Here is a 12,540-nt window from a genome sequence, read left to right on the forward strand (position 1 = left end):
CCTGACCAGGTACAAGGAGTCCCAAAAGGCAGCTGACAGCAGGCCCAGTGAGGCCATGCAGTGTGTGTACATGACCGTGGGAAAGTTGTGTTTAGAGTCTGCACTAATTTGTCCGTCTCATTTGAGAGCCGTGGCTGTTGTTTGGCTCATTGCTCTGCTGCAGGTTTCCATATGGCCTCTATGAAGTCATCACTTCACCCTAAATGGGCTGATGAAATCTCCAGATATGGAAAATAAAGAGCAGAGATAAAATTTCCTTTGGTTTTGCCAAAGGGCAGTGGCAGAGGAGTGGGCTGCTAGCAGGGATAATAATCTGGTTCACGGAGCATTTCTTCACCAGCCTGTCATGAGGCTGAATATTTCCCAGGAGAAATTCCATCTTTGAGTCTTGAAGGTGTGTAGACTTTCCTCTTTAAAAGACAAACATCTTAGGAGGATGCAGTCAGTTAAGCATCTGCCTTCAGGTCAGGTCATGATTTCAGAGTCCTGGGTTGGAGCCCCATGTTGGGGGCTCCCTGCTGAGCAGGGAGCCTGTTTCTCCCTCTTCATCTGCTGCTCCTGCTGCTTGTGTTTTTTCTCTGTTAAATAAATAAATAAAATCTTAAAAAAAAAAAAAGACAAACATCTTTATAGAGGTGGTCAGGACCTCAAGTGCCTTCAGGGGGTAGGCAGGTAATTCACTTTTGAAGAGGAGGGGAGAAGACTGAAAAAAGGTGAGTTGGTTGCTATGGCAACCTGGGGACTATTGGCCCTGCCCACAGGCATTTACAGCATGACACAATCAACAGTCTATGGACCTCCAGCCTGAAGGTAACATTTTTTACCCCTCCTGATTATCAGAGCTCATTGTAGAGTATATGGGGAATATGAACTACAGAAAAGCCTAAATCAAATGTAAAAAGTCTAAAGCAAATAGAATCCTCACTCTCCTCCCCCTCCATAAGTACTAGTGGTATCTTGGCCTATTCCCTTCTACTTATTTATTATTTTTTCCTTTTTACCTGAGTATAAAAATCTGCTGCATAATATTATAGGATATTACTTGGTCACATTTCAGACTGATCACATCTCACAAAGGAGACCTCACTCTGGAGGATATAATCTGGAGAGGCAGAGGCAGTAGAATATCAGAGGATGAATGGAGGGAAGGTCAAAGTTGAGTTCATGAATTTGCCAAAGGAAAGCAGACCAGAGAACACATTGGGCAAGATGGAGATTGGGCACTGAGAGTGCCATTGAGATGGGGTGGGAGTATGGGGTGAGATGTTTGTTGTGCCCAAGATTGCGAATCTGGGAAACCACCGAGGAGCCGACACCGATGCAAACACACGAGGGTTTATTTACAAGCTCGAGCTTGGGTCCAAGTATACCCGACACAGCGGAGCAGGGACTTGGACCTGGAGGTGGGTTTCAGCTTAGTTTTAAGGACTGGTCTAGGGGACCTCCAGAAGGGCTGGAGCAATTCCTCAAGTTCTGTTTACATTTTGATTTGGGGCCTTCAAGGGCATTGAGCTCTGTTCTTATTCTAATAGGGGCTTCCCGCCACTGGCTTGGGCTCTGTTTTTATTCTAATATGGGGCTTTCTAGGACGATAAGCTGTAAACTGTTTTCTTCCTGTAACTGAAGTAAGGTAAAGTTCAGCTCTTATTCACAGGGGCCTGGGATGGCTGTACCTGTGATAATGCTGAACTTAAAGTGGAATGGCCTTAATTTTCTCGGCCTCCACAATGTTGAGCTCAGAGCTCCTCTCTGTCCACCCTGGCTCCATCCTCCTACTGGTTAAGATAAACCAATCTACTTGGGGAAAAGTTAAAAAAGAATAAGGAGCAGGAATTTTTTCCAAGAAAATCTTAGGAGGAATCCCTTTATATATAAACAGACTTAAGTGCTGCAGATTTGTTTTGAAGAGGGGAAGAGGGCTGGGGAACCTGGAGTCCTCTCCTGCCCCAAATCCTGAGCTCACCCAGGAGAAACATTTTCTCCTAGATATTTGGCCAGGTGCTGATCCCTCTCAAATCTTCTAGAACTCCTGCACATCACTGATCTCGGTGACCCTCATTTCATTCTTTGGCTCTCCTCCACATTTGCTCTTCCTCAGTTTGCTGAATCTCCTTTTGTCCGGTTTTAGAGGCATATTGACTTTTGCAAAACTGCAAGCCAGTCTCAGGGAAAGATTGACTGGTGTAGAGTTGGCGGGGAAGGAGGTATAGCGATTTTTAGATGTTAGTAAACATGGCAGCTTGTTGAGGATTAACAGGAAATCATGAATAAAATCATTAGGATTTGATAAAAGATTTTTCTCTGAGACAATTAAAGATTTTTTTTCCCTTTATGCCCCCCCTCCCCCAAGAAGAGTAGGGGATGAAGGTCATTAAGATAATACATTATTAGTCTCCTATCCTTAAAATAGATAAAAGACCTAAAGTCCTTAACCTCTCCGTGCCCATGGGGCCTCTGTGTACTGTTTTTGCCATTCTGGAATCTTTCCAGGAGGCAATACTCTAATACCTCCTACTTAATCCCCATTTTCTTTTAAAAATCAGATATTGGATAGGCTGGAACCTCATTTAGGCAGTAAAGAACTCTGGTGCTTTGTATCTGAGACCAACCAAGGAGAGAAATATTTTTGATGCAAAAGAATAATTCAGTAAAGGAGGTAATGAAGGAGATTTAAACCTTCCACAAACACATCAGTGGGCAAATAAAGCTCATCACTCTCAGTTCAGGGTCATGGCTGAATGAAATGTTGTAAAAGTGAAAACAAAACAAAACAAAACAAAACTGTACAAATGGGTCAAAAATCTCAGTGGGGCTCAGCCAAGCCTGACAATTTAGAATTTGACAAACTCGCAGAAAAAAAAAAATTCCTTTAATATAAGAAAACCCCTCCGGAATAAAGTGCTGAATTTTTATGTTATTTTTTTCACTTATGTGCACTTACATGGTCTTAGGGAAAAATCTGACTTTGAGCTGAAATTTTGCTTCTCCAATTACAGCTCAGGGGATCTCTCTCACACACACACTCGGCCAGGGGCCTATATTGTCTCATAAGCCAGTGTGAATGGTTTGGATAATGGAGAAATGCAGCAGTGAGTGCAGAGCTGCAAGATTTGGGCATTCGTACTAAGAGTCAGCCGGTTATGGTAATGCAGTGCACTTTGCTCGTAGGAGCAGGGGTGACCAACCACCTGCTGGATAGATCTGGGCTGGGACACATTTGTCCATGACGCTGGTAGCCCAAGGAGGTTAAGCTGGAAAGGGCATATGTTAACTGTTGAGAGAAATATTTTGGACTATTCTTCCCTCTGTGTTTCCTCTATGAGAATTTAAAGCATACCCTGGAAAAATCAGTACATCCTGCACTTATCCTATAGGGTGTGTCTCATGGGAGGTCTCCACCAGGATCCTTTCAGTTATGAAAGAAAAATTGTGGAACTGAAGTTGTGAAGGGAAAAATAAAAGCCCTCTCTTATGTTTCTGCATCAGATGGAAGAAAGCCCCAGACCACGTCCCTGCTGGCTGGTCTTCCACCATCTGAACATTGTGCCTGGTTACCCCTACCGCAGAGAGTCCATCCTCTTGTTGGATAGCCTTGACTATGAGGAATTCCTTTCTTGGGCTGAGTCAGACCTTGATTATCCATAAGCTGCTTCCGTGCTCCCTAGGATAAACACGCGACACTTCTGTGATGTACACAGCCTTTTGGCTATCATGTCCCATTCAGTGTCTTCTTTCCAAACTAAGTCTTGTAATTTACTCAACGCAGTGATGATACCCTAAGTCTGCTAAGATTTAGGGAAGAGGAATGGAAATCTGGTGGAAATGTCTCTCTCTGTCTCTCTCTGTCATTCATTCTTTCACCCTCCCCCACGTTATTGTATTTTTTTTCTGAACTTTTTAAGAATATATTACAGACCTTCACATTCTCCAGTTGTGAGTTTCCTAAACAAAGGATTTTCTCTTACATAAGCGCAAGTTACCACAATTTAATATATGTCGATGTAATACTGTTAATTTATAGACCTTGTTCAAATTTTACTGACTGCCTCACTAATGCCCTGTAGTAGCAAAGGACAAAAATTGTTTTCTGGCTCAGGATCTAAATAATAATCCTGTATTGTACTTACATGTTATATAAATTCTTTAGCTCTCTCTTCTCCCCTCCCCTCCCCTCCCCTCCCCTACCTTCTTTTTTTTTTTTTTTTTTTTCCTTTCATGACCTTGACATTTTTGAAGAGTATTGATCAGGTGATTGGTAGCATGCCCCTCATTTGGGGTTTGCTGATTTTCCTCATGGCTAAATTCAGGCTATGCATTTTGGGCAGGAATGCCATAGAAGTGATGCTGTGTTTTTCTCAGTGCAACACACACAGTGATGTTCACTTTGATCACTTGATTAAGGTGACATCTGCCAGTTTTCCCCAATGGAAAGTTATTCTTAGTCCCTTTATAATGAGTATCTTGAGGGAGGTACACTGGGGCATCCTCAGGCAGGTGTGGCCAGGAGAGCCTGTGACTGACATCACCTTCTTCCATTGGTTTCAGAGTCTAACAGCCGCAGGGCTGTGAACAGAGGCTACGTCACCAGCTTGCTCAAACTGCATCAGGACTGGCATCGCCATGACGCTGCCAACGCCTATGTGCTGATCCGCCGGGCACTCCTGCTCTGCCTCAAGCATATTGCCAACCTCCGGTCTGGCAGGGAGGCTTTCCTTGCAGCCCAGGGCATGGAGATCCTCTTCAGCACCACAGAGGTAATTAACCCTGGGATTACCTCTGCAGTTAGATGACACCTGGGTGGTTCCTGATGAACAGAGCTGCATAAACCTCAATACCTTTCTTGCTGCCTGCTATAGGCAGAGGTTCTGGATTCAAAGCCTCATTCATTTGTTCACTCATGCACTGATGGAGTCATTTAGTCAATATGTGTTTATTGGTTACACACTGTGTGGTGCAGTGGTTAAGAGTGTTCAAATCCCAGCCCTGGCACTTGCAGTTGTGAAACTTTAGAGAAGTCACCCGAACCCTCTGGGCCTCAAGTTTCTTCTTTTTTTTCTTTCAAGAGGGAAATAAATAAAATCTAGTTTGCTGCATGGCCTAAATACGTTAATGTACAAATGTCTTGTATTTAATGGAGTGCTTGTGATGACTTGGCTGCCTTATGAGTGTGGGCAGTTACTAGAATAATTAGCACTGCGGAATCTAGAGGTGAATATGACAGGCAAGACCCCTGATCTTATGGAGCAAACATTTTAGTGGGAGAGTCAGACACCAAGGAAGCAAAGAATTCAATGAGAAAGATAATTTCATATTGCTCTGTGACATCAATCAAGTCAGGCCATCCATGGTGATTCCCATAGGTGGAGGGAGAACGTGTTCTGCTGGAGAGGTCAAGTCTTCTCTGAGCAGGTGACAGCTAAGCTGAGACCTGAATTATTGAAAAAGCTGGTCATGACAAGTTCAGGAGGAACAGCATCCCAGGCAAGGGCTGTTACTTCTCTCCACCCCAATGGAATATGTCATCTGTGGTTTCCCAGATTTCAACCCTAGCAACAAATTCCTTAGTTGCATTTGATTAGGACTAATTTAAACATGATAGTGTGAGGCTATGTACACCCTCTCTACAGAGGATGTGAATGCTTCCCAAATATCCATCAGCTACTCATTCCCTTCTCCTGGGGGTCCACAGCAACCATGCTTCACGTGCATCATGCTCCCCACTGTCTTCACATTAGCTCATCTCTACACCCCCTTCCTCATTCTCCTTGCTCTTCTCTGGACACCCTACACTTTTTCTCTACCTGTGTACATCCAAGGCAATGAAACAGCCAATGAAAGTGCTGTTTTCCAACCGTGGTATCTGTAGACTTTTCCTATTAAAAAACCCAGCATTTCCCCAAACCTTCTTCTCGTCTGAAAAGTGACATAGCACTGGGTTGCACACCAACATCTAATTTTATGTCTGCTCTCACCTGTGGGTTTCTCTCCATCACTACAGCTTTCAGAGCCTCTCAGTCATGAAAGAGCTGTGCTGAACATTCTGCTTCTCTGGATGAAGCAGTGCTTTGCATTTTTCCAAGCTTTACCATACTTTGTAACTTGTATCCCCCCAGATCTCTAGTGAGACACCCCCTCCAACTGCTGATGCCTGCTCATGCCCCCGACACTGGCTCGTGCACTCCCAGTTCCTCCACCCTCTATCCTCTTTGCTGTTTCTCTGCTCTGTGTTAGGAAGAATTAAAAGGGCAAAAAAGGAAAAAGACAGTGATTCTAGAAGTACATATCTGTGAGAGGAAGAAGGTGGAGAAAGTAGGAAGTGAAGCATAGGCATGAAATGGCCTATGAGCCTAGAAGCAGAATATATATAAAATCTATCTATCTATCATCTATCTATCTATCTATCTATCTATCTATCTATCTATCTATCTCATGTTTGGTGTTTCTCCTGGTCCTGTAGACTAATGTCTGTGTCCCCCAAATCCATATGCTGAAACATACTGCCCAAAGTGATGATATGGGGAAGTGGGGCCTTTGGGAGGAGATTAGCTTATGAGGGTGCAGCCCCCATGAATGGGATGTATGCCTTTACAAAGAGAGGCCCCAGAGAACTCCCTGGTCATTGTTCCATGTGAGGATATGGTGAGAATATGGTCATCTGTGAACCAGGAAGCAGGTTCTCACCAGACAGGGAACCTGTTGGTACCTTGAACCTGGACCTCCAGCCTCCAGAACTGTGAGAAACAAATGTGTGTTGTTTATTAGCCACTGGGTCTGCAGTGTCCTAGTGGCTTGAGCCTCACTCTGCCCTTCTTGATCTTTGGTTGATCTTAATCTGTATTGTTAGTCCTCATAAACCATAACTGCAACTACTACAGTTTGAGTGAGTTCTCAGTCTTCCTAGGGAATTGTCACAGCCCAGAGGGGTGTGAGGAACCTCCCCATATGAGTCTCCTGAGGCTGCCATAACAAAGCACCACAAACTGAAGAGATTTATTCACTCTCAGTCCTGGAGGTGAGAAGTCCAAAATCAAGGTGGTGGCAGGGCTGGTTCCCTTGAGGCCATGAGGGAGAACCTGCTCCAGGCTCTCTCATGGATTCTGCTGGTCACAGCAGGCTGGTGACCTCTGGCCTGTCGAAACATCCCCTCATGTCTGCCTCCATATTCATAGGCTGTTCTCTCTGTGTGCATGTCTGTATCCAAATGTCCCTTTTTATAAGGACACCAGTCATGTGGCACTAGGGTCCACTCTAATGGCCTCATTTTATTTTTTTCCTTTCATCTTTTAAAAAAAGTTTTTATTGAAATTCCAGTGAGTTAATAACATACAGTGTAATATTAATTTCAGGTGTGTAATATAGTGATTCAGAACTTCTGTACAATACCCAGTGTTCATCACAAGTGCCCTCCCTCATCCCCATCACCTATCCCCCCACCCACCACTCACTTCCCCTCTGGTGACCCTGCAGGGTGTTCTCTGCAGTTAGGAGTCTGGTTCTGCAAGGAGGATTTTATTTTATTTTATTTTATTTTATTTTATTTTATTTTATTTTATTTTATTTTTTTTTTTTATTATTTTATCTTATTTTATTAATTACTTTATTTAGAGAGAGAGAATGTGAGCAGGGGGAGGGTCAGAGAGAGAGAGGGAGAGAGCAAATCTCAAGCAGACTTCATGCTCAGTGTGGAGTCCAACATAGGGCTTGATCCCACAACCCTGAGATCATGACCTGAACTGAAATCAAGATTTGGATACTTAACCGACTGAGCCACACAGGTGCCCCTGCAGGCAAGATTTTAAAAGCAGTTTCTCAGTAGGTCAGTGGAAACCTCAACTATTCAGTAAACAAATTCACACCAAGCTCCCAACCTCTGGTTCCTGCTAGAAGTGGACACAGGATATGAGCAGAGGCCGGACTTGCACTGTGTGTCAGCTGTTCTAGCCTATGGAGCCTCCAGCATTTGGGCTGGATTATGTGAGCACAGCACCACAGCACCTGGACTGGTTTGAGCTGCCCATCAGTCAGACTGGTCCCTCTTCTGACAGAGAAGGCACTGGAGTCCTTGGATGACCAACTAGGGAACCTTGGATCCAGTGATGTCATTTTGGTGCTATTTGCAAATTTTAATGATGATGATGCTGATGATGCCAAAATTAGTGAAAGATGAGGGGAAAAAAAAGAATCAGGAGGAAGAGGAGAGGGGAGAGGGGAGAGGAGGAGGAGGAGAGGGAGGATAAAGATGAGGAAAAAGAGGAGGGAAGAACTTTCTAGACCATGAAGAGAAATGCAGATTTTATTTCTATCAGGTTTGGAGCAGAAGAATGACCTGATATGATTTATGCTTTTTTAAAATTGTGATAAAATTTGTGCAACATAAAGTTGGCCATCTTTGCCATTTTAAAGTGTACAGTTTGATATTAAGTACATCCACCCTGTTGCATAACCAATCTCTAGACCTCTTTTCATCTTGCAAAACTGAAACTCTATACCCATTAAACTGACTTATGACCTTAAAGGACCATTCTGGCTGCCATTTGGGCAGGAGAGTATCTGAGGGCAAAGGAGGGAGGAGGGAAAGGTAGGAGGGCAAGGTGGGGGTTAGCCCACGGGCGCTTGGGCAGAGACGCTGACAGCTTTGGCTAGTTGGGAGAACTGGAAGTTAAGCCTGGGATTCCTGAACTTTCCCATTAAAGTGTCTTATTTTCTTATTGTAATGGTCATTACCTGGGCTCTGTACTGAGTAGCAGTGGCCTTCTGGGATCTCCTTTTGGATTCTTAGGAGATTTTAGGAGATTAGTGATGCCTGCTGACATCTTGCTAGCAAACACTTACTGAGTGCTTAGTATTGGGCATGCATTTTGCCTATTTTAACTCTAATTCACACATATCCTTATGAGAGAGGTTCTGTTAATATCTCTGTTGTATAGATGAGGAAACCACAGCAGAGAGAGGTGTAGCAACTTGCCAGGGTTATACTGTTAGTGATCATCAGCCTAGGACTTGAAATCAGGTGATCTTGCTCCAGGATCTGAGAAGTGTGCTATACAGTAGTCTCCTCTCTCCAGGGCAGTACATTCTAAGACCCCCAGGAGATATCTGAGACTGCAGATAGTACTAAACCCATATACACTATGTTTTTTTTTATTATGCATTAATGCCGATGATAAAGTTTAATTTATAAATTAGGCACAGCAAGAGATTACCAACAACAACAATGATAAAATAGAACAATTACAACAATATCATATTATAAAAATTATGTGAATGTGGGCCCTCCCTCTTGAAATATCTTATTATGCTAAACTCACCCTTTTTTTTTGTGATGATATGAGGTAATAAAATGCCTACGTGATGAGATGAAGTGAGGCACCAAGATGTAGCATTAGGTGATGTGATACTTCAGAAGGAGGATCATCAGCTTCCAAACTGTGGTTGACCTTGGGTAACTGAAATCTGGGAAAAGCAAAACCGCCAATAAAGAGGAGTTACTTTCTTCTCACTTGCCAATGTATCACAGAAGTAGTGTATTTGTTATTTCAAAGCTAATTCAAAGATGTTAACTGTGAATTGCATATGTTAAACACTGTCATATTTCATTATCTTTTCCAAGTAGCAGGTGTATTAATGGAAGTGATGGGAAAAGTGAGCCAAAAATTTTCACCTTTGCCCCCAATTCTGAGACATGTGTTCACAGGGATCCTATTTCTTTGGGTCTTGTCATCTTTGGTACACAGAACAAGTACCAACTCTGCAATAGCAAGAGGCTGAGAGTGAGCACCCCCTTACATTTTTGTATCCTGAGTGCTTCCCTTGTGTCACCTTCATCCTGGCCTTGCGATAGTATCTATCTGTTAACACTAGGGAAATGTTGCCAGATGGGTCTAGGCATTTCTATTATTTGGAAGCAAAGATCATTTTAAAATTCCTAAGTGTTTTCCACAGACTGTGTCTACTACAGTGTTTACTACCAACTTAATTTAGGTAGTAATTCACTATAACCCTAGTGCCTTGGTTTCTGTTGATTTTAATATCCTCTCTATCCTTCCAATTCATAGTGTGGCCCAACCTATCAGGACAGGTGCACTTGCCTCCATCCTTCCTCACACTTTGCCCCTGTACCATCCTATGCAGAGTGAAACACATTATTGTCACATTCATCAGTAATGATACTGGTGGCAATCACAGACATAATTGGCTTCTAAAATGCTGGTAATTTTGACTGAGTTCCCTGGCTTGTCCTTGGCTCTGTACCTCCTAAGAATGAGTTCAGAACATGACCTATGATGAGACATCTATCTCCCTTCTCCTCCTCCCCCATGCTCAGGTATCACTTTTTCCAGTACTAATACTTTTCCCTAAGCACTGTAAATCACTGGGCCAGTCCCAGAGATGAAGGACTGATTCATTTCCCATGAAGAATGTTTCCTGCTGTTGGTTCAGGACACCTCATGGGTAACATCTGAGCACACATAGGGAAAATAACATTTTTTAAAATAATTTTTAAAAAGATTTTATTTATTTATACAGACAGAGACAGAGGCAGAGACATAGGCAGAGGGAGAAGCAGGTTCCATGCAGGGAGCCCGATGTGGGACTTGATCCTGGGACTCCAGGATCACGCCCTGAGCGGAAGGGCCACCCATGCGTCCCAGCATTCTTGATTATGTTAAAACATTCCTGATTTGAATTTTGGGCTTACTTTAAAACAATATGTTTTGAAATCATTTGGATATTTGAATTCATGGATAAAAGTTTATTTAATTTTTTCTCCTTTGTGTGTGTGTGTGTGTGTGTGTGTGTGTGTATGTGTGGAGCTGCTTGCATATAATGACCTGGAGATACCATAGTAAGGCATCATCACAGACAGTCACCCTCTCCTGTGGCAGGTGCTCAACATCCTCTATATCTACTACTATGTCTTGTGGCCTTAGAGGTCACTTGGAACCCCTTAGGAATATCAAATTAGAAGCTTACACTTGTCAACTTTCTGTACGAAGTCAGTAGACAAAGCATTTGCTAGGAGTCTGAAGAAAATGGCTTAGTTTTTGCCAAGGAGTTACTGAACTACTCCCAACGCTCCCTCTCAATTTAGTAAACTTGTTTTTGCATTTTTCAAAGTGTCTGAAAAGAAGGGTCTTGTCAGGTTCCATCAGTATCAAAATGTTACATCTGCAAACCCAATTTTCCTTTGCTTTGGGTAGGTACCAAGAGGGATCAACACTGTGGACTCTGAGAAGAGGCATGTTATTTAATTTAGGTACTTGGGATTCACTTTGTCTTTTTTCTGATTTCATATTTTATCTTTCCTTTATGGTTTTCTATTCAGATAATAGCTGAAAGGGAAAAGTAAGACTTCCATCAATTCGGCTACTCATTCTCTAATTTAAGTGATAATTCACAATGACATTTGGATGACTGAAGGAAGATGCTCACCTCCTCTTCCCCTGGACAATGTCTTGCCTTGGCCACAGAATTCTCTGGAAAACTTTTAAATCTCCTTTCAGACTAAATTCCTTCCAATCACCTATGAGCTGTGAAAAAGAGAAAAAAATGCAGATTATACACCGGGCCGAAGAAGATTCTGTATTAGACAAAATTCTATATAGGGATGTTCCGATTAGACATTCTACGTTAAGGATCTTTACCATCCATGTGTGTAATTCATTACCTGAAACACTGATCTAACAAGGGGACCCTGTGTAAGGTGTCAGTGTCTGATACGGTCTTTTCTTTGTTCAGAACTGCTTGGATGACAATGACTTGGAGCCTGTCGTCTCCATCATAATTCAGATCTTGAGGCAGTGCTACCCAAAGAGTACACTTCCCTTGGTTACAGCTACCAGTGCTTATACCTTCTCTGTCCCTGGGAGCATCCCTTCTGAAACTCCATGTGTTCTAACCGAAGGTAAATTCAGTGGGTAACTATGAGCTTTATGATGAGTTTTGCATGTTGGCAATATTTCAGAGTGATGTGGATGAAAGTAGAAAACAATGCCTTTACAGGCTAACCGTAAATGTCCAATAAGCTAATTAGAGAAATGTATGAAAAAGCAAGCTTTTCATATACAGAATGAACAAATACTAAGCTCACGTATTTTGTTCTTAATTATTAACTGTTGCCATTTGCCTGGTGGCTATTGAATGCCTGTATAGTCATCTCAACTAATTTTAAAAAATGTATTCACAGTCCCATGATTGAGGCTCTCTACTGTACTGACTGGTTGTGGAATTAATTTGCCTTAAGGATGAACTTCAAATAAAACTTTTGCTATTTACAACCCCATGCTAGTCATATTAAATGCTTGAAAGTATGGTTATTCAATCTCTGTGAAGATTTTGGTGTCAAAAGATTCTAATGCTTTTCAACTCTGCCCTCCTTTCACAGAACAGATTTTCCATAGGCATTGTCTTGCCACATGGCACTGGATGCTTTCTATGGTGTTTTGTTGTAAATAAGCCCTGTCTTATCAAAATTAGAGAGTCAGTCAAGGTGCTAAATTACAGTGAATTTTGCCTGTGATTTCTAGACTTTGGCAATGT

The 12,540-nt window shown here is 42.5% G+C and overlaps 1 protein-coding gene across 9 annotated transcripts in view; it reads left to right on the forward strand.

Moving 5' to 3' along the window:
* Positions 1-227: 227 nt before the first annotated feature.
* The window catches only part of AGBL1 (AGBL carboxypeptidase 1), a 555,889-nt gene continuing 543,576 nt past the window's right edge, over positions 228-12,540 (forward strand). For 8 of the 9 annotated variants that reach the window (XR_013364441.1, XR_013364447.1, XM_077871417.1 and 5 more), the window contains exons 1-3: positions 745-810; positions 4,546-4,754; positions 11,740-11,905. Coding sequence is in view for 7 of the 9 variants with exons in the window: in XM_077871417.1 (XP_077727543.1) it covers positions 792-810; positions 4,546-4,754; positions 11,740-11,905 (394 nt within the window). In the remaining 2 variants the exon portion in view is untranslated. Of the gene's footprint in view, positions 395-744; positions 811-4,545; positions 4,755-11,739; positions 11,906-12,540 lie in introns of those variants that run through there. The other variant, XM_077871456.1, reaches the window with a different exon arrangement.

This window comes from Canis aureus, chromosome 2 (genome assembly GCF_053574225.1).
Source record: "Canis aureus isolate CA01 chromosome 2, VMU_Caureus_v.1.0, whole genome shotgun sequence".
In the NCBI taxonomy this organism is placed as follows: Eukaryota; Metazoa; Chordata; class Mammalia; order Carnivora; family Canidae; genus Canis; species Canis aureus.